We start from the raw sequence: 18811 nt of genomic DNA, 5'->3' as shown, positions 1-18811 counted from the left end.
TTGGCTTTCCAAACAGCTGGAATAAGCAAGCCCTTGTGCGGTTCTCTGCAAAATCTGCAAATAAATGCAAAGTGCAAAATAGTTTGGTCAGAGGTCTCATCACAGGGGCAGCGATATACAGAGAAAGTATTGTACTCCCCAAGGGGGAAACATAGCTACCATCTGATAGAGCCTAGTCAAAACCTAGCAAGAAATGATCTTTTCAATGCATTATTAACCCACTCAGGATATGGTTCTATCCCAGGACAAGTATAGATCAGCAAGTAATCACACAGAGATTCAGAACTTGAAATAACTGACTCCCTGTCTCTAGCTCATTTCCAGAGGAAATGCTTCTTCACCCAACACATATCCTCGTTAATAGAAGATGGATTAGTGAAGAGGCTGGGTCTACCATGATTTGTAAAGTTCAGCTGTAGGTACTGACACCAAGGTACAGGAAGACCAATCACACACGCCAAACAATCCTCTATTATATCCCTACTGAGGGAAGTCTGCGCATACCAATTAGAGCACCAAAGTAACAGGGGGCTAATTTTATGTGGCCTTCAACATAGTCTAAACAAAACTCCCAGTGAACCCAAAAGGTATTGCTGCTGGGCGGACCTCTAAAAGCTTACAAAATAGCCTGTGCTCTTCCATCATTAGGTGTCCTATGTTAGAGATACCCCAGATCCCTGCGCCATAAATCAGAGTTGAAACAAATCTAATTTTGTTGGTCTGTATGAGAGAATGGATGGGCTTATTCCCCAAACATGGTGAAGTTCTCATTAAAAGTAATACAGAGATAGGAATTAGAATGGGCTCTTTCCGAACACACATCCCTAATATATAGTGGGCTAGCCTTCATGGACTTAGCACCATAGACCATCACATAGGTTTTTGATCTGTTAGTTTTCAAACTGAGGCTCTCCATGGAAACAAACAAAGACACCCATGAGAGCTGTGGGCCCCTTAGGAGTTCTGGCTAGTAAAACTGTCTGACCCGCGTAGAGAAGCGCCGGTACCAGTTTCTTTTTGACTCTGGAAACATCTACATCTAGACCCATCAGAACTGACTCTAGATTGTTAATTGTCAAGAGGAAAAGAATGGTGCTAAAACACACACTTCCCGTACCCCATGTTGCAGGTTAAAAAAGTCTGAACATTCGCCATTGCTCCCATATCTTACGGAGGTCCTAAGATTCAAATGTAGTTCTCTAAGGAAATAAACTAGGCCCTTCTCTAACCCCCCAAGAGGCCCATGAGGTCCCACAACATGGGTCTATTGTCAAAAGCACTTGACAGGTCCATGAAAGCTTAATGGATGTCTCTGCTCTTAAGCAATCTGTATTTACAGACTATAAAATGCCCTTTAACACACTGCTCGATAGTCCCCAGGCCGTGGTGAACGTGAAACGGAACCCCCGATTGGACCCTATTTTTCTCCTTCCAATGTTCCAGCCTGTCTAAGGAGGCTCCTCCTATGATCTTAACTGACGAATCAAAGAGTGAGAAGGGGCAGTAGCAGACCGGATCCCATCTGTCCCCTTTTTTAAAAACTAGAACAATAGCAGTGCACCTGCAAGACTCAGGGAGCCCAACTGCACAGGCAGCATTGAAAAGATTTGTCAACAGAGGAACCTAAACATTACACATTACATCAGTGATTCTGAACCTTTTGACTCCTGTGAACCCTCATTTAATCATTACTAGAGCCCAGGGACCCCCAATAAATCATTATTGGAATCCGGCGACCCCTACTGAGTCATTATTTAAAGAGGGATACCCCAGCCTAAACATTTTCAATTATTTGAACCGCAAAACAGTACACAAAAAATACAGTAACAAGCATTTATCAAACAAATACATAAAAGATTCAATCATTTATTTAATTCACAAACAAATATGAAAAAATCAAAATTGTAATCAGAAGGTTGATCTTTTCTAAATTCTGTTGAGGCCACTAGTCATCCACACTACATTCTGTTTGAGTCACTTGCACTGCTTCCACTCATCAAAATGAGGACACTAACTTTTTAGCCTCCAGTTTTTAAATTCTATTTCGCTTTATCTTTCTTCATTTTATTAACAGCGGCCATACTTAAAACTTTGACAGACTTCATTTCCCATAAACCGAAGAGAAAAAGTCACAGTTCAACAAAGGCCAACATCCAGTCAGATAATGTCAGGACCTCTCCATAGTACCACACCGCTGTTGCTGCCTCCTCTTCATCACTGCTCAGTAGCTGAGTTAAGTGGCTCCGGCCACTTGGCCTTCTTTATTTCTGATTTTGTGACGATTTGTGAAGGTTACTGTTTGTTAACTTTGTAAGATCTGTTGCCTAAAGATATATTTGTGTTGTCTTCAGTGTGCGGCCGCAGGAATGCTTGTTGCTCTTCTGTGGCCGCTGTTAACTCTTTTGACGCACTGCGGCACCTGGGGCCATTGAGGTGTTGCCCGCCGGCCACCAGGGGGAGCCGCAATACCATCGCACTCTGCACGTTTTACTCATCTGAGCCGGTGCACTCATACATGCGTATAATCTGACATCTTGGACTGCTGTAAGTAGCTTGTGCCTCTCATGCCTGGAGCCTCTATGACCCAAAGGGGGCTGTAAAATTAGGCGCATATCATGTCTTGGCCTCCAACGATCGCGGACGCCTGACCAGGTGAGTTCTTCTGCCCAAAATAGGGCAAGTGGTGTCCTGCAGGGCCTGGCCCTGTTATTGCCCCTGCAATACCTGCTTGGGGGAATCCGCCCCCCCATGTTATAATCCCTCCAAGGCAGCTGAGCCCCCAGTATTTTGATCCTGCCACTAGCCCTGTGCTCCAGTGAGCCCAGCTGGTTGGGATTTCCTTTGGTGCCTGATATTACTTGATTAGTATGAGTGACACAGAGGTAATTTACAAGGAGGAGGATGCCGCTACCTAACTACCAATTGTCAACCATTTTTGTGAGGTCATGGACACTTCCATCATGAAAGCAGTGGCACTGACGACAGTTCCCTTGGAAAATACACTTCTGCAGTATGCAAAGCACTGCTTCAAACCCCTAATCCGGAGGGAAATCATCCTATAACATATGCCCCTTGTACCTTCAGGAGTTATCTCCAGCCCCCACCGCTATCTCTAAGCAAAAAAGGGACCTTATAGCTGGTGTCAATCTGGACGTTATTTACAAACTGAAGTGGGCCATTCTGACCCGCGAACAGCCATTGCCCCTCTATTCCCCAGAGCCTGGCCCCAGGTGCTCCTGGCACCCCCTTCCCATCCTCGCCTCCTCAGGCTCCAGATTCACCCTCTGGATTAGAGGGAGAGCAGGGGTCTGACACCCAGCTGTGATACCCACCTCCCTGCCATACACAGAAGGAGCTGCGAACAATGCTTCCTCGGACCCTCCGGATTTGTCAGATCCAGGGAGCCTCCTTCACCCTCGTTCCTCAGAATGGGTACCTGCAGACAAGGTTGCGGCCTATGTCTCAGGGCAGTTTGTATTGCATTCAACAGGGAAGTCCATAACCACCTGCAGGCAGAGTGCCCACGCCCATCTCTTCGAGACAAAGTGGTCCTCACGCCGGGTATAGATGAACACATCTCCACCTTCTTGGGGAAATACAAGTGGGACCCCAAGAAGGGGATTGATCACTCCTGGCGGGCTTGTCAGGAGAAGCTCTTAGACCTGGCAAGGCCCCTAACCCATATATTGGATAAGGCGGAGGATGGCAAAACTTCAGGGAACCTCATCTCACCGGAGGTCCTATCAGGTTTGACCCAATGGGCCATCATCCTCCTGGGAAACACATTTGCGCCATTTACACAGAGAGGCGCCATTCGCTTCACATCAAACTCAACTTGAAATTGGGGGACCTAGCAGCCTCCAATGCGGGCCCAAATGCCCAGGGGGTATTGTTTGGGGGACCCATTCATATGAGGACTAGTTCCTGGATAAGACATGTGCATCCATAAAACGCATCTTTACGCCTCAGAGCTGGCTGAGGTAAGGTCATTTGGCTGGCCACGCTCATCACCTGCCGTCCACGAGAGGAAAAGATAACTGGAGAAGGTGCTGCCAGGATGCATCAAAGTTTGAAAACTTTTACCCCACGTGGGATTTCCTCACCATTGTGGTGCGAAAGGAGGACAATGATGCAGCATTACCCAGGCAACCAGTTTAGGTGAGAATTCAGTCTTTACCTCAACTGCGCTTGGAGGGCAGAATTGAGAATTTCTTCCACAAGTGGCCGGCCCTTACATCTGATGCCTGGGTTCTTCAAACTGTGCAACGGTGCCACATTGTGTTTTAGAGTTCCCTGATCCCCTGGTCTTCTCTCTCACTCACGCCGCTATAGTGTACGTGGAGGTGTAGGATTTGTTACACAAAGGGACATTTGTGAGGTCATTCCCTCATCTCAGGGGATTTTTAGGCAATCCCTTCATCGTAGACAAGACAGATGGTGGCCAGAGGCCTGTAATAAACATGAAGGAGTTCAATGAATGGTTGGTTTACCAGCAATTCAAGATGGAGGGCATCCATCTGCTTCAAAACCTTCTCCTTCCCAACAATTGTATTGCGCCTTTGGGCCTCAAAGACACCTCCCTCACGGTCCCCTGTTCCCTCCCCACTGCGGCTTCCTCTAATTTCAGTGGAGGGGGAGACCTTCAAATTCACCTCCCTCCCTTTTGGTTTATAATCTGCTTCTTGGTGTTTCACCAAGGTGATGTATCCAGTAATAGAGTTCCTCAAGGCTAGGGGCGTCTACCTCAAAATCTACATGAAAGACATCCTTTTGATGGACCAGTACCCTGGAAGCCTCTTGCAACATCTGGAAATGGCAATCTCACTCCTGGAGTCTCCAGGATTCATAATCAACCAGCAAAAGCCAGCTCTTATTCCTTCTCAGTCGCTCGTGTTATTGGGTTTTATTGAGGACTTGGCTTTAATGATTAAAGGCTTCTCATCTCAGGAAGGGACTGACGTCCTCTCGAGGGGCCCCTTATCAGAAGACGTATGGGAGGAGATCCAGTGATGGCTGGCTCACATGGAGGCCTGGAATGGTCGAGTGAACTTTGGCTCCATTCTGGATCTGGTCCAGGTCACAGAATCTGACACCAGTGGCACCAGCTGGGGAGCAAGGTGTGGTGACTTCTCCACCGTCAGAAGGCGGTCTGCACAAGAAAGGTCCATGTACATCAATTGCCTCGAACATGAAGGAGTTCAATGAATGGTTTGTTTACCAGCAATTCAAGATGGAGGGCAGTTCTCCTTCCCAGTGATTGGATGGCACCTCTGCACCCCATGGATGCCTACCTCACAGTCCTGTTGTTCCCTCCCCACTGTAGCTTCCTTCAGTTTCAGTGGCAGGGGGAGACCTTTGAATTCACCTCCCTCCCTTTTGGTCTATCATCCGCTTCTTGGTGCTTTACCAAGACAATGCATCCAGTAATACAGTTCCTCAGGGCTAGGGGCTTCTTCCTCATAATCTATCTGGACGACATCCTTCTGATGGACTAGTGCCCTCGAAGCCTCTCGCAACATCTGCAAAAGGCAGTCTGACCTCTGGAGTACCCAGCAATCATAATCAACCAGCAAAAGTGAGCTCTTTGCCCTTCTCAGTCGCTTATGTTCTTGGGTTTCATTGTGGACATGGTTCGGGCCACCCTCTGCCTTCCTTCTTGGAAGATGACCAATAGCAGACTTGAAATGTGATGCTTGGCCACTCAACCCTCCACCTCCCTCCTCCAGATTGCAAGAGTAGTGAGGCTCCTCTTGCCCTTGATCTAGGCCATCTTCCTGGACTCTCTGCATTATCGGGCCCTTCAAAGATTAAAGGCTTCTCAACTCAGGAAGGGACTGACGTCCTCAGAAGGGGCCCCTTATCGGAGGACACCCGTGAGGAGATCCAGTGATGACTGGCTCACATGGAGGCCTGGAATGGTCGAGCGATCTTTGGCTCCATTCTGGACTTGGTCCTGGTCATATAGTCTGACTCCAGTGGCATGGGCTGAGGAGCGAGGTGTGAGGACTTCTCTACCAGCAGAAGGTGTTCTGAACAAGAAAGGTCTGAGCAGATCAATTGCATCAAACTCCTAGTGGGTTATTTTGTGGCCCACTGCTGGACCAAGGATCGAGCACAATGCTGTTTCCTCTTCACAATGGACAACGTTGCAGCAGTCTGATACATAAATCAAATATCTCCAAGAACCTTTCAGATCTGGCCCACAACTTTTGGGATTATTGCCTGAGGAATCAGGTTTCCGTAATGGCAGAACATCTCCCGCGGGCAGGCAACCAGGTAGCCAATTGGCACTCATGCCACCTGAGAGATGCCAGGCTCTGGCATCTACATCCGCCAGTTTTCCAAACCCTATGCCAACAGTGGGGACTGTTCTCTGTGGATCTCTTTGCTTCCTGCTTGGACTGCTAGCTCCCAAAGTACTTCAGCTGGCACCCGGATATGGAGACAGAGGCCATGGACGCCTTCCTACATAATTGGACACTGGATTAGGGTTATGCCTTTCCTCCATTCCTGGTGATCATCTGCCTCTCAGCCGAGGTCAGGCTCAAAGAGGCAACATCGTCCTTGTGATCCCGAGTTAAAGATATCAAGCTTGGTGCCCAGTTCTTCTGGAACTATCTCGGGATTCTCCAATCCTACTACCCCTGCTTTCCGGTTCTCCTCTGTGATCTGGAGGGGAATCACCATCTTCTGGTCTCTTATGAAAAGCTGAAAAGTCCAAGGCCTTTCAAGACAGGCTTCAGCACAACCTATCTAAGGCATTGGCAGCTAACATGGCAAACGTTATCGATCGGCACGGTCTCGATGGATGGGCCGGAGTCATACACCACGTCTGGATCCCGTGGGGACGGACACTGTCCATATTCTAAATTTCCTGGCCTCTTTGGCTTCAGAGGGCCTGGCCTATAGAAATATCAGCACTTTCATATCAGCAAATTTGACAGGTCATTCTCAGATGGGCAATCACCAAGTAGGTGAACACCCTTTGGTGCACAAGCTCAAGAGGCATTCACCTTTGCCTCTCTCTGGAACCCAGATACTCTGTTCTGTGGGACATTAACAAGGTCCTCAACTTATTCCTGTCCTGGTCAGTGAATAAATACATATTCAGCTAAATTAGCCACTCTCTTCTGCCTAATATCTTGCAGATGTGTTTCAGAAATCAGCGCTCTGGACAAAACGGGTAAAGTAATTACCCCGGAAGGGGACAGTCTTCCATATTTTAAGGTATACGAAATGTAAGTTTAATTTGGTTAATTATCCTTGGTTTCCAGATTCCTTAAAGTTATGTGTAGTGAGATGTATAAAGGCTTGCGAACCAATGATTGTTGAAATCCGTCCCCATGGAGAACGACAACTCCTGATAGCACTGAGTAAACTGTTCAGAGCGCTCTATTCTCCTACAATTGCCAGATGCGTCTGGTGAGCCATGAAGCAAGCTGGCATCAAGGCCAAGTTGTTCGGGGCACACACTGCCAGAGGAGAGGTGGCTTCCAAGGCGTTCTCTCAGGGGGTTCACCTGGAGGATATCCTTAATGCCGCTGACTGGTCATCTGATTCCGCCTTTAAAAGGTTTGACTTTTAACCAATCCTCACCATTGTCTCGCTGTTTGTGGTTGAGCTTTAAACTAGCGTTAATCTTGGCCTCCGGTCCTGCCAGTAAGTGAAAAATTTCCTAGGTATTGTAACAAACGTTTCAATTCAATTAAGGACACTGAGGCAAGGATTAACCCACCTCGTATGGATATGTTTCCTCACTGGGATATGCTTTCGTCAGGGTGTGGAATTCTTCTTTTTCCATCGCATGTTCATGGTTTTTTATTTTTTATTTACCGAATAAGAATATCCTGTACACAACAGTTTAGTGGCGTTCCATAGTTTTTTTCTAGTTTCAGGTTTCACACACACTTGTTCAATTTCCTCCTAGAATACTAGGGTCAAAACAGGATTAAGGATGATACTCTCCATCTGCAATCGCAGGAAGAAAAAGGAGGCAGCCACAGCCTCATCGAACTATAGAGTGGTCCTGGCATTATCTGATTGGATGTTGACCTTTGTTGAACTGTGACTTTTTCCCTTGGGTTTATGGGAAATTAAGGCTGTTAGAGTTTTAAGTATGGCCTCTCTTCATAAAACGAAGAAGGATAAAGCGTAATCCTTGCTTCCGTGTCCCTGACAGAACTGAAACATTTTGTTCCAATAACTAAGAATTTTTCATTCCTTCAAATTTTTAGAACATTTTAAAATGTTCAGATTTACACTTTGCTTTTTAAAGTTACATAACCTTTATTACATTTTTAATATTATTTAATTTTCTAAGTCGCTGCAGACCCCCTGAGTAGGCTTCGCTGACCCCTAGGGTTCCCCGGACCACAGGTTGGGAACCACAGGTTGGGGGTACGGTTAAGAGTCACAGATTCATTTAACAATAGAGTTAGGGTATGGGTTAATGGAATTCGACAAGGTAATGGTGATAACTAGGTAATAGTGTTGAGGGTATAGTATCTTTATTTGGATGTCTATCCTAACAAGCTAAAGGGAAATTAGTAAAAAGTGATAAAGAGATGGTACACAAGTTAGAGGCAGAGGAGATATTGTACTGCATTGTAATTGCATTTCTATAGCACCTACTATCCTTAATGAGGTTTTGATGGCAGGTTGCACACTACTCTGCAACCCAAATTTAGTGGTTAACTCGGTGGTTATTAAATATCGCTGTACATTGTTTAGATAGAGACACATCTTCTAATCTGGGGGAAACAGCTTACACTAGTGCACATTCATGCATTTGTCTGGAAGAACAGGGTGAGGGCCTGATCTAATGTCAGAAGGCCCCTGGGTGAGGTGAACACACTCTGTAGTAAGGGGAGGGGGGAGGTTTTGTTATATGTGGGTGAGTGCACATTTCAATTATGAATCCGTTGTGGATCTTGTGTTGTACATAGACTTCTCCTTTTTTTCACCCCAGAAGGCTTCTGTTTGTTGCTCAATGCACTCATCACACACAAGGCAGGACTGAATGTGTTAAAGCTGTTACCATAGAGATGGGTGCTCTGAACTCACTTGTCTGAGAGAAATATTATAGAAATGTGGTCAAACTAGTTTTCTGTGAGCAGGAAAGTGCAAAGTGCACACAGTATCCCGTGATCTCAAGCTAACAAACACGCCCTTAAGAAGTGAAATTGAGGTCTCTGCTTGTAAGAGTTTCAGAGCTCGCCATGGCCGCCCCTCTGTCAGACCTTCAGAGTGAGGTCTCCTGCCCCGTGTGCCTTGAATACTTCACACATCCGGTGACCATCAACTGTGGACACAGCTACTGCAGGGAATGTATCACTCTGTCCTGGGGCAGTGCAGGGGGAACTTTTACCTGCCCCCAGTGCAGAAGAAAGTGTACAATGACAGACCTCCCCAGGAACCTGCAGCTCTCAAACCTTGTGGAGATCGCTCGGAGGATATCTCAGCAATCAGGAGACTCTGTAGACCTGTGTGAGCGACACCGTGAGCCCCTCAAACTCTTCTGTGAGACAGATCAGACATTGGTATGCATAATCTGCGACAAATCCAGTGAGCACAAGGACCATGCAGTGATCCCCATTGAAGAGGTCACTGAGCAGAATAAGGTAGGTAGCTGCAGTGTCCTCCATGAAGCAAGAGTAGGCTTATTTCCTTAGACCCAATCTACTGTATTGCAACATTTATATAGCCCTACCTACTGTTATGTGAGGCAGTGAAGCACTTGCCTGCATGGGCTGCTTGTTACGCTGTTGTGAAGGTATGAAGAACCACACTTGTCCAAGATGATGAAGTAATATAGGTGTACTAACTTGTCCTGCTCATGGCTGTTTCCAGATGTGGAAAATAAGTTTAATTTACCTCCTTCATTGTCAGTTCGCTTTAGCTTTGTATGAGTGAGTCCCGGATATTTGTTTTGCATTTACCTTCAAAATGTGATGAGTTTAGGGTTTCATCTAAAATCCAAGCACCTAGTGCTCACCTTCTTTCCTGAAGTTGTGTTTAAATCTTGATTGAGGTCAGATTTGTTTGCTCCTATGTACATGACTCCTAAATTTCAACAGGAGGAGCAATCAGAACTTGTAGACAACCACTTACTTCCCTGTCACATTGCAGCTTGTCAAACAACCTAAGATGATTTACACACTATCAAGACTTAGAAGATAGGACATTTTGAAAAGGATTAATCTAGTGGATGGTAAGAGGTGAACGTTCTCACCTCTGCTGGTGTATCACCGGAGTTCATTTTTAGAGCGGCAATTTTTGGATGTGTGGCACTCTAGTTCTTTTATGTGACTTACTACTGAAGTGGGCACATGGCGCAGATGCGCAGCAGTTAGTCTTGGCTTTTCTGTGATCTGACACTTGTTGGTCCCATCTGTGTTTATGATTAAAAAGTGGGGGACTTTTTATTGTCTGTACGAAAGTCTGAATTCACAAAGGTGGAACTTCTTTAAATTCCTTTAATCTGTTTTAACTTTGAGTTACTTTTACTTGCACATCACAAGTTATTAGAACTCCACTTCCTGTATTACCAGAGTTCTTTTTTAGAGCAGCTATTTTCCTTGTGTGGTGCTCTGGTTCTTTTTGGTGACATACTATTAAAGTGGGTGGATGCTGCGGATGCACGCAGCAGGTGCACTGAAGGTGCACCAAAGGCAAGCCCATCTGTGCCCGTCCCCGACCCGAATGCGACCAGCGGCAGCCACCCTGCTAACTTAACCCCAGGTAAATCTATGTCACCAGATGTTTTAAAAGTACTTCATGTCTCCGCCAAGCACTGTTATTTGTTGCTCTCCCCAGCCAATATAGAAGGCTCTACTATTGTTTGTTAAGTGCAGAGCCTTGTTTGGGTGCTCAATAGCATCTCCTCTTGACATTTCTCAGGTGCCAGCAGCAAGATCATTTTTGGGCGACCTCTTTAACCAATGGTCCTTGAGTAAACAGTTGCAAGAAATATTCGATTTGCTCATTACCTCTAAGTTGGATTTTTTGTTTATCACTAAGTCATGGCTTAAAGATTGGTGTAACCTTGACATTGCACAAGCTTTGCTCCCGGTTCTCAGGGATGGTCTGGCTATAATCCTCTGAGATGTTTTCCAAAGTCAAACTTTTGATTTAGGCTCTGTCAAAGGGCTGAATACCATGACTTTGGTATCAAGATCAGTCCTTCTATGACCTTTGCGGGTGGCTTCATCTGTCACCCCCCCGGTCCATGTTCTAGTTTTCTAGCCTCTTTGGATGATGCCATTTCTCTGTCTGTTTTGCGTTATACAAATTTTATAATGTTAGGGGACTTGATTGTCATCTGTAGTACAGTAAAAACTCAGAGGTAGCCAATTTTATAGATACTTAAAGTTCCGTTGGCCTTTCTCAATTGTTCACCTCATCTACACACACAGCAGGAAATACACTGGATGGCGTCTGTTCTTATAAACCCTAACCTGGTAATTGACCCTCCTATCAGGCAGGCTTGGTCTGATCATATGTTGATTCCATTTAGACTGCGATATGAATGAATGAGTCCCGCTCCCCCGCCGTCAGCGTTAGGTACCCATTTGGTCCGGCAATGGCGAAAACTAGTGTCAGATCCTAATCTTTTTATTGAGCTATCTTCCTCTACCCCCACCTTGTCAGGTAATGTAGCTGACAATATTTCAACTTTTATTAATTGGATTACTCAATCCATTAATAAATTAGCTCCATAAATTCCCTCTAAGAACAAAGCAAAATCTTGGCCTTCAGCCCTATGGTATTCACAGACTGTGGTAGAACTACATCTTACCCGCAAACAACTTGAACATAAATGGAAGAGAGCCTATAATGCTCAAGATGTGTGTAAATTCAGAAAGGCCCTGAAAATCTACCCTGGCCTGATTAAGATAACAAAAAAAGCTATTTGATTAAATAGATAAAGCTCAATCTAATCAAAAAACCTCTTTAAAATTGCTAAATCATTTTGAAACCTTAAGCAACAATTAGGGATATTCCACCTTCTCAAATCTTATCCAATAAAATATCCTCATTCTTTGATGAAAAAATACAGACCATCCAACAAGGGTTTAGAATTGCCTCCTCTTTAAAGAATGTGCTGACAGGAAACATTCCCTAGACAGAACCATCACTGTCAACTTTGCAAAGAATGATTTTATATCAGCCATGTCAATCTATTTTAGGCTGTAAATCAGGATCCCTGCATGACCCTTGCTCCCCCTTACATATGTCACAAAGTTGTTGATTGCATGAATTCAGTAGTTAACAAACTTTTGAATACTTCATTAGCCACTGCGTAGGTCCCCAAAGACTGGAAATTAGCAGTTGTTAAACAGCTACAGAAAAATCAACTGGCTGACCCCACTAGTCTTTCAAACTGATTTCAGTACTTCCTATTTAAGTAAAGTCATTGAAAAATTGGTTAATGAACAACTAACTGTGTTTTCTGGAGAATTCTAACATCCTACATCCAAGAGAATCAGGTTTCCGTTCAAGACACTCCACAGATTCAGTGCTGTTGGAAGTGGAAGACACGCTAAAACTGACGATAAATGCAGGAAAAATGCTGTGCTGATTTTACTAGATCTATCAGAGGCATTTGATACCATCTCCCATGACATCCTGCTGCAACGTGTCAAGGACTGTGGAATTTCCCACCTGGCATTGATCTGGATTATATCCTTCCTCTCAGGTCACAGACATACCAATATATTAGGATCTTTTTCCCCCGTCACTTCAGGAGTACCCCAGTTCACTTTGCTTAATCTGGCATTATTTACTAGTTACTTGGCCCCCTGATCTAATTGATTACCTCCTTTGGTATTGAATTGACATCATATGCAGACAACACACAACTGATCCTGTTGTGGTAAAGATTCTATTGGCTTGGAGATATATTTAAAAACTGTTTGACTGAAGTTATTCAGTGGATGGAAGTAAATCACCTTAAGTGCAATACCGACAAAACGGAGATTATGGCCCTCATTACGAGTGTGGCAGTCTTAAAACCTCCACACTTGCAGTGGCGGTCAGACAGCTGTGGTTGGACAGCTGACACTGCCAGGTTGCCACTGGTCGACAGCCTGGCGGTCTCGGCAGTCATAATCCACCAGGGTGGTGCTGCAAAGCAGAGCCGCACTGGGTATTATGACTTCCCATTCCACCAGCATTTTTATGGCAGCTGGACCACCGGCTGGCGAAATGGGGGTGTTGGGGGCCCCATGGGGGTGCCTGCACTGCACATACACTTGGCATGGGCCGTGCAGGGGCCCCCATGGACAGCCCCGCTGTGCTTTTCACAGCCTGAATTACAGGCATTGTAAAGTGCAACGGTGCTGTCACACCCTATGCACCGTCACATTGCCGTCCGGTGGGCAGAAATGCTGCATCCGCCCGCTGGCCAGGGGGACACTCTTAATAGGGCCAGCGGGCGGAAGTCCGGCGTGGCAGTCTTCCATTTGAATGAGTTTGGCAGGTGCTGTCTGCCACCGACCAAACTCATAACCAGGGCCTATGTTACTTGGGAAGTTGGAGATTATGGCCCTCATTATAACCCTGGCAGTCTTCTGACCGCCAGGGCCACAGTGGCGGTTTTACCACAGACAGACGGGGGTGTAGACCACCACATTATGAGTGTGGCGGGTTGGCCGCTGCCAACCTGCCACATCCCTGTCTGTACCGCCAGAGCAGTTGGATCTGCCAGGCCGGAGGTTAGCATCTCCGACCTGGGGATCCAATGAAGACCGCTGGCAGTATTAAGAGTTTGTTTCCACCAGGGTTTCTGCTGTGGTAGTACCGCCACAAAAACCATGGCTGAAAGGCTACCAGTAACAGGAAATGTCTTTCCTGTCACCAGCAGACGACTCCCCCACCTCCATGCAAGCCCAATACCTCTCCACCCCCCTCAATTACAGAACCCAGCCACCCCCTTACCAGAACAGCGCCCCCACCCCTACCAGAACAGTGCCCCACCTCCCTTCTAGTACAGCACCCCTTCCCACCACCCACCACCCCCACTCCCTGCATACACGCACACAGACACCCACATGCACCCCGCACACACTCATTCACGCACCACGCATACACTCATTCACCAACACTGACATACATGCATTCAGTCACAAGCATCCATACACACACTCACTTCAACACGCATTCACTTCAACATTCATACACACATTCACTTCAAGATTTGTACACACACTCACTTCAGCATTCATACACTCATTCACCCAAGCATACACACATACATTCACACATGCATACACACACCCACACACATACCCACACACATACACACATGCATACACACACACATACACACATCCATACACACTACAAACATGAATACACATGCATACAAACATGCATACACACTTACATTCACACACGCAGACAACACCCACTCACACACGCACACACAACACCCAACCCTATCCTGTCACTCCCCTACCCTGTCGGATACCTGACTTACCTTGTCTGTCGAGGAGGTCATCTGGCACAGAATGGGCGCTTCCACCGCCGGCAGTGCCCCACCATCAGGGCACCACCAGGCTGTATTACAGGTCGGAATACGGCTGGTGGAGTCCTTTTGGTGGGTTGGGGCCAGTGGTTGAACCACCCATGTGCTTCAGACCGCCAGCACGACTACTGGAGGATTTCTGCCGAAGATGCGGCGGAAATCCTGCAGTACTCATAATATGGTAGTCAGAAGACCGCCAGCACTGGCGTTGTTCTGGCGCCCCAGCTTTGGCGGTCTTGTAAAAAGACCACCAAAGTCGTAATGAGGGCCTATGTTACTTGGGAAGTCCTACTCTATGTTTGTCCAATTAAACCCTCCACCACCACCAGCCATGGTCGAGATCTTCACAAACCTCAGAGTAAAGTTTGATGCCTCTCTGTCATTCCACCCACAAGTGGTTACAGTGGCAAGAATGTGTTTTAGTCTTATAAAATAATTGAAAAAGTTAATTGAGTACCTTCTACTAGCAGCCTGAAAAACAGTAGCCTTTGCATTGATAACATCTAGACTGGATTACTGTGATAGTCTGTATGCAGGATCATCCAAACAAACCATTCAGAAACTACATGTGGCACAACACTCTGTGGCCAGACTGGTATTGAAGCTCTGCTATCGTTCCTCTGCATCAGTACACCTGAAAGCTCAACATTGGCTGCCAGTGCACAAAAGGGTCTTTTTTAAATACTCTTATTTCCTTTCAGAACATATGGAGCTCCGGGGCCAAAATATTTAATTTCTAGAGTTATACACTACACGACCCTTCAAACGCTCAAGTCCTCACAAGGCAAATAGCTTAAACCTCCTAATTTCAGACTTCAAACAGGAGGAGTTAAATCTTTTGCAGTCATAGACACAAAGGCTTGGAATCAGCCCAGACACTTATGATTTATTGAATTGGAAGCCATCTTTAGACGGAAGCTCAAGACATGGCTTTTTGGTATATCTGATGCATTGTGCTTTTTGCTCATTCTCTGATGCACAGGTTCTCAGGCCATTGTGTATTATGGAGCCATGTTCTTTGACACCGAGCCCCAGGATGCTCCTTTGGAGTGACATTGATATTTATACATTCACTATTCATTCATTCATGTTTTGCCAACCAATCATGCCTTAGCTAAATATCTGCCTCTTTAATTTGAAAAGCAATAACTGTGGAAAAATAAACCATTTTGAAGGAGAGGAAGTCTCAACCAAAACCCCTCTCCAAACACCCACTGTCCTGCACCTAACAGTTTACAGCATGCAATATTTTGGGAATTTTGTGATACACAAAACAGGAGAGCTACTGTATGGCACTGCATTTCATTGACTTCTTTTACTGGTTAAAAATATTACTGAAGATGTTTTTTTTTTAAAGCAGAACTAGCTTATGTAACTTTCTAATGTGGCATCATGAGAACATGTATCCCTTAAGATACATTTTGAGAAAATTATTTTATGTAAATTTGGAAATGTGTTCTTGGATACTGTGACTGCACAGAAGCTGGGGATCGCATGCCCCTGGCTGCATTTCAAGTATATTATTTCTACACTATTAAAATAAGGGGAGGGTTCCACCTGGCAGTTCCATCAGGTTAGTGGCACAGCAGTATGATGGACCACACATTGTGTTAATGTATTGCCCATTGGCCTTTGCTTTACTCCATGTATTGATTTTGGAAAGTTAAACAAATGTGCTTGTTTTAGTACACGTTAGTCCTGCATTGCTTTTCTACCATTTTGACGTTCTTGGATACTTTGGGATGTGTGACTACAGCTGTGTTTGTTTCACCCTGATTGATGATCTGTTTGATGTGGTTATGATGATCTGACCTTGGGATCATTACAGGAGTCATCCAGGACAAGGGGAAATGTTCAGTGGATGGATATGTGTGATGATTTCCAATTGGGGCTGATATTGCATTGGGTGGTATTTCATATGGTAAGTATTACAGTTTGCCTTGGCCAATGTCAACATCATTTAGCTTGCACTTCTCCCTCTGATGTAGGTTGGATATGTGTTGTGCAAGCTAGAGGTCTGTTTATTCACACATGAAGGGTGTTAAATTGTCACACCTTTGTAGACATTGTTATGGACGTGTGTCCATTTGTGTGTGTGTACCTTACACCTACTTTATCTAAATGTGTAAAATGCTGTTACTTCTCTGTTTGCTTTCATGACTTGCACTTACACATTTCCCACATATAGCACTTGGTTATGTGATTGGTTGCCCCTGATATACTTAAAGCCACAGGTCCTGTGCACATAGAGGTTTTGGGGCATGTGCAAAGTTGATTGTGACCCAGGACCCCAGTCTTTCAGGGGTACCCCTGGTAGAGACATACCTAGTCTGCAGACAGCCTTTACATTGTGACCTTTGAATGTTTCTCACGCTGATTATTTTGAATCCAATTTACGTGACATTACCTTAAAAAATGGGTGATGTGTGAGAGTCCATTACAGAGATTAAGCAGAGAAGGTATGTTTCAGTTTCATGACATCCATACAGCTGTATTATTGATATCACAACTGGAGCTAACATGTGAGCAATGTAAGGGTGTCACAGAAATTAATAGGTGTGATACTGATGAGGAGGTGCTGTTGCGTGACAAGATTTAATGTACACATCACTATCCCTGATTATGATATGTGCACATATGTCGACTTTTGTGGAGTGTACCTGTGCAGTGTTGGTGACATGGTCAAACAGGGCATCATAGAACTGTAATTGGTTCATGCATTGAGAACAATTCCGAACAGGGTCCCACAAAATATATTTGGTCCAGGGACCACAAACCGCTTTCCAGGTCCAAGGTGGGACATATTTTTGCTGAGGAGTTGATGGAAATGAGTAAGGGTTTAGCCTACCGTCGGTTGTGCCCACAACAGTGTCGATTTTGGACGTCATTAAGCAGGAACAGCAGCGGCAGGATGTGTACGATCAACTCCATGGCAGCACAGGATATGTGAAGCTGAGTACAGGTGAGTTTCAGCCTTATATCTCTCCTTTTCCACCCACTCAGATATGGTGGTTGGACCGCCACAACCATGTTGGCAGGGAGGCACTTTGTAATTGGGCTGGCGGTAACACTGGCAGTCCACCTTCGGACAGACTCATTGGCCTATACCGCCGCAGTCGAGATTTCCTGGTGGCAGCAGGGGGACTGCAGCACTCTTTCACCTCTGTAACCATATTCATCGTAATATGGTGGTCGGTCCGGCAACTGTGCAGCGTTGATTCCGACGACATTTGGATGGTGGTGGCATAACCGCCAAACTCGGGATCAGGCTCTGTGGTGGATGGTGGGGACCCACCCAATGTAGTAATGCAACATCATCCATCCCCTTTGCATCACTAAAATGGGCCATCCCATTCATTTGTAGGAGTGGATGTATCTTATTTTTTGTATTATGGAAGTCTTTTGTTATGCACCTTACCATATTTTGTGCATTCGGCATGAACAAGCTCATTAGGAAAGTCCAGGAAACTTGAAGATAACTTTTGCATGGAGGACCTTGAAACCTGATCTTGTATCCGTTCCGCACAATGTCGAGTACCTCACCTCTTTTGTTACTATCTGCTAAGTTAGGAGATGGGTAGAAATGCTCCTTCTCACGGAAGCACTGGACAGGATGTTGGCTAAAATTTATTACTTTGCTGTGAGGGCGCTACCGCCCCTGATGATGACCATAGGCTTCTACTCCACTTGGTTGTCAAGGGATTTTCATTGAGATGAGTGGTGATGTATTTGCAGTAGTCTCTCCTACAAGAGTGTACAAATCTTCTGATGATGGCTACTTCCCTAGTCTATTAAATTCTTTCTTCACCCTGTTAATCTTGTTATCCTCAGGAGCACAAAAAGCATCAGCAGATAAGAGTTGATCCAATATTCTTTGTTGAGCTTTAAGAGTCAGGATGATAAGGCACAATCATGAAGAGCTCATTATTGAGTTGTCCTGGCAAGAATACACCAGCATTGTCGTTGGCTGCACTAACTCTCTGTTCTCATTTAATGATGCTTTGCACCTTTAAGGATTTCTTTAAGCTCTTTTCTTTTTCACTAGGAAAAAGGTCCAGACGATGCTCTACAGCACTCCATAAGGAGCATTCTAAGAGAGTGGATGACCTCAAAGGTGTCCTAATGGTTGAGGAGCTCTGGCAGAAGTTCTTCCCTACTTATTGTTTGTGAACAAGCCACTAAAGAAGGTCCTAGGGTATTTATCTTTTCTTTGAAGAGACAACTACAATAGAAACAGAAACTGGACTACCTCAAACATTTAGGATCTTAAACAGTAGCAGAATA

At 45.3% G+C, this 18811-nt stretch overlaps 1 protein-coding gene across 2 annotated transcripts in view; it reads left to right on the top strand.

Moving 5' to 3' along the window:
- The first annotated feature begins 9182 nt into the window (after window positions 1-9182).
- LOC138303605 (E3 ubiquitin-protein ligase TRIM39-like) overlaps window positions 9183-18811 on the top strand; it is a 63410-nt gene continuing 53781 nt past the window's right edge. The window contains exons 1-2 of one of the 2 annotated variants that reach the window (XM_069242895.1): window positions 9183-9620; window positions 16356-16448. In XM_069242895.1, coding sequence (XP_069098996.1) covers window positions 9219-9620; window positions 16356-16448 — 495 coding nt within the window. In that variant the 5' untranslated portion in view covers window positions 9183-9218. The remainder of the gene's footprint in view (window positions 9621-16355; window positions 16449-18811) is intronic. The other variant, XM_069242896.1, reaches the window with a different exon arrangement.

This window comes from Pleurodeles waltl, chromosome 7 (assembly GCF_031143425.1).
Source record: "Pleurodeles waltl isolate 20211129_DDA chromosome 7, aPleWal1.hap1.20221129, whole genome shotgun sequence".
Taxonomy (NCBI): Eukaryota; Metazoa; Chordata; class Amphibia; order Caudata; family Salamandridae; genus Pleurodeles; species Pleurodeles waltl.
The sequence above is the reverse complement of the archived record's forward strand: the minus strand, read 5'-3'. Positions and strand labels throughout refer to the sequence as shown.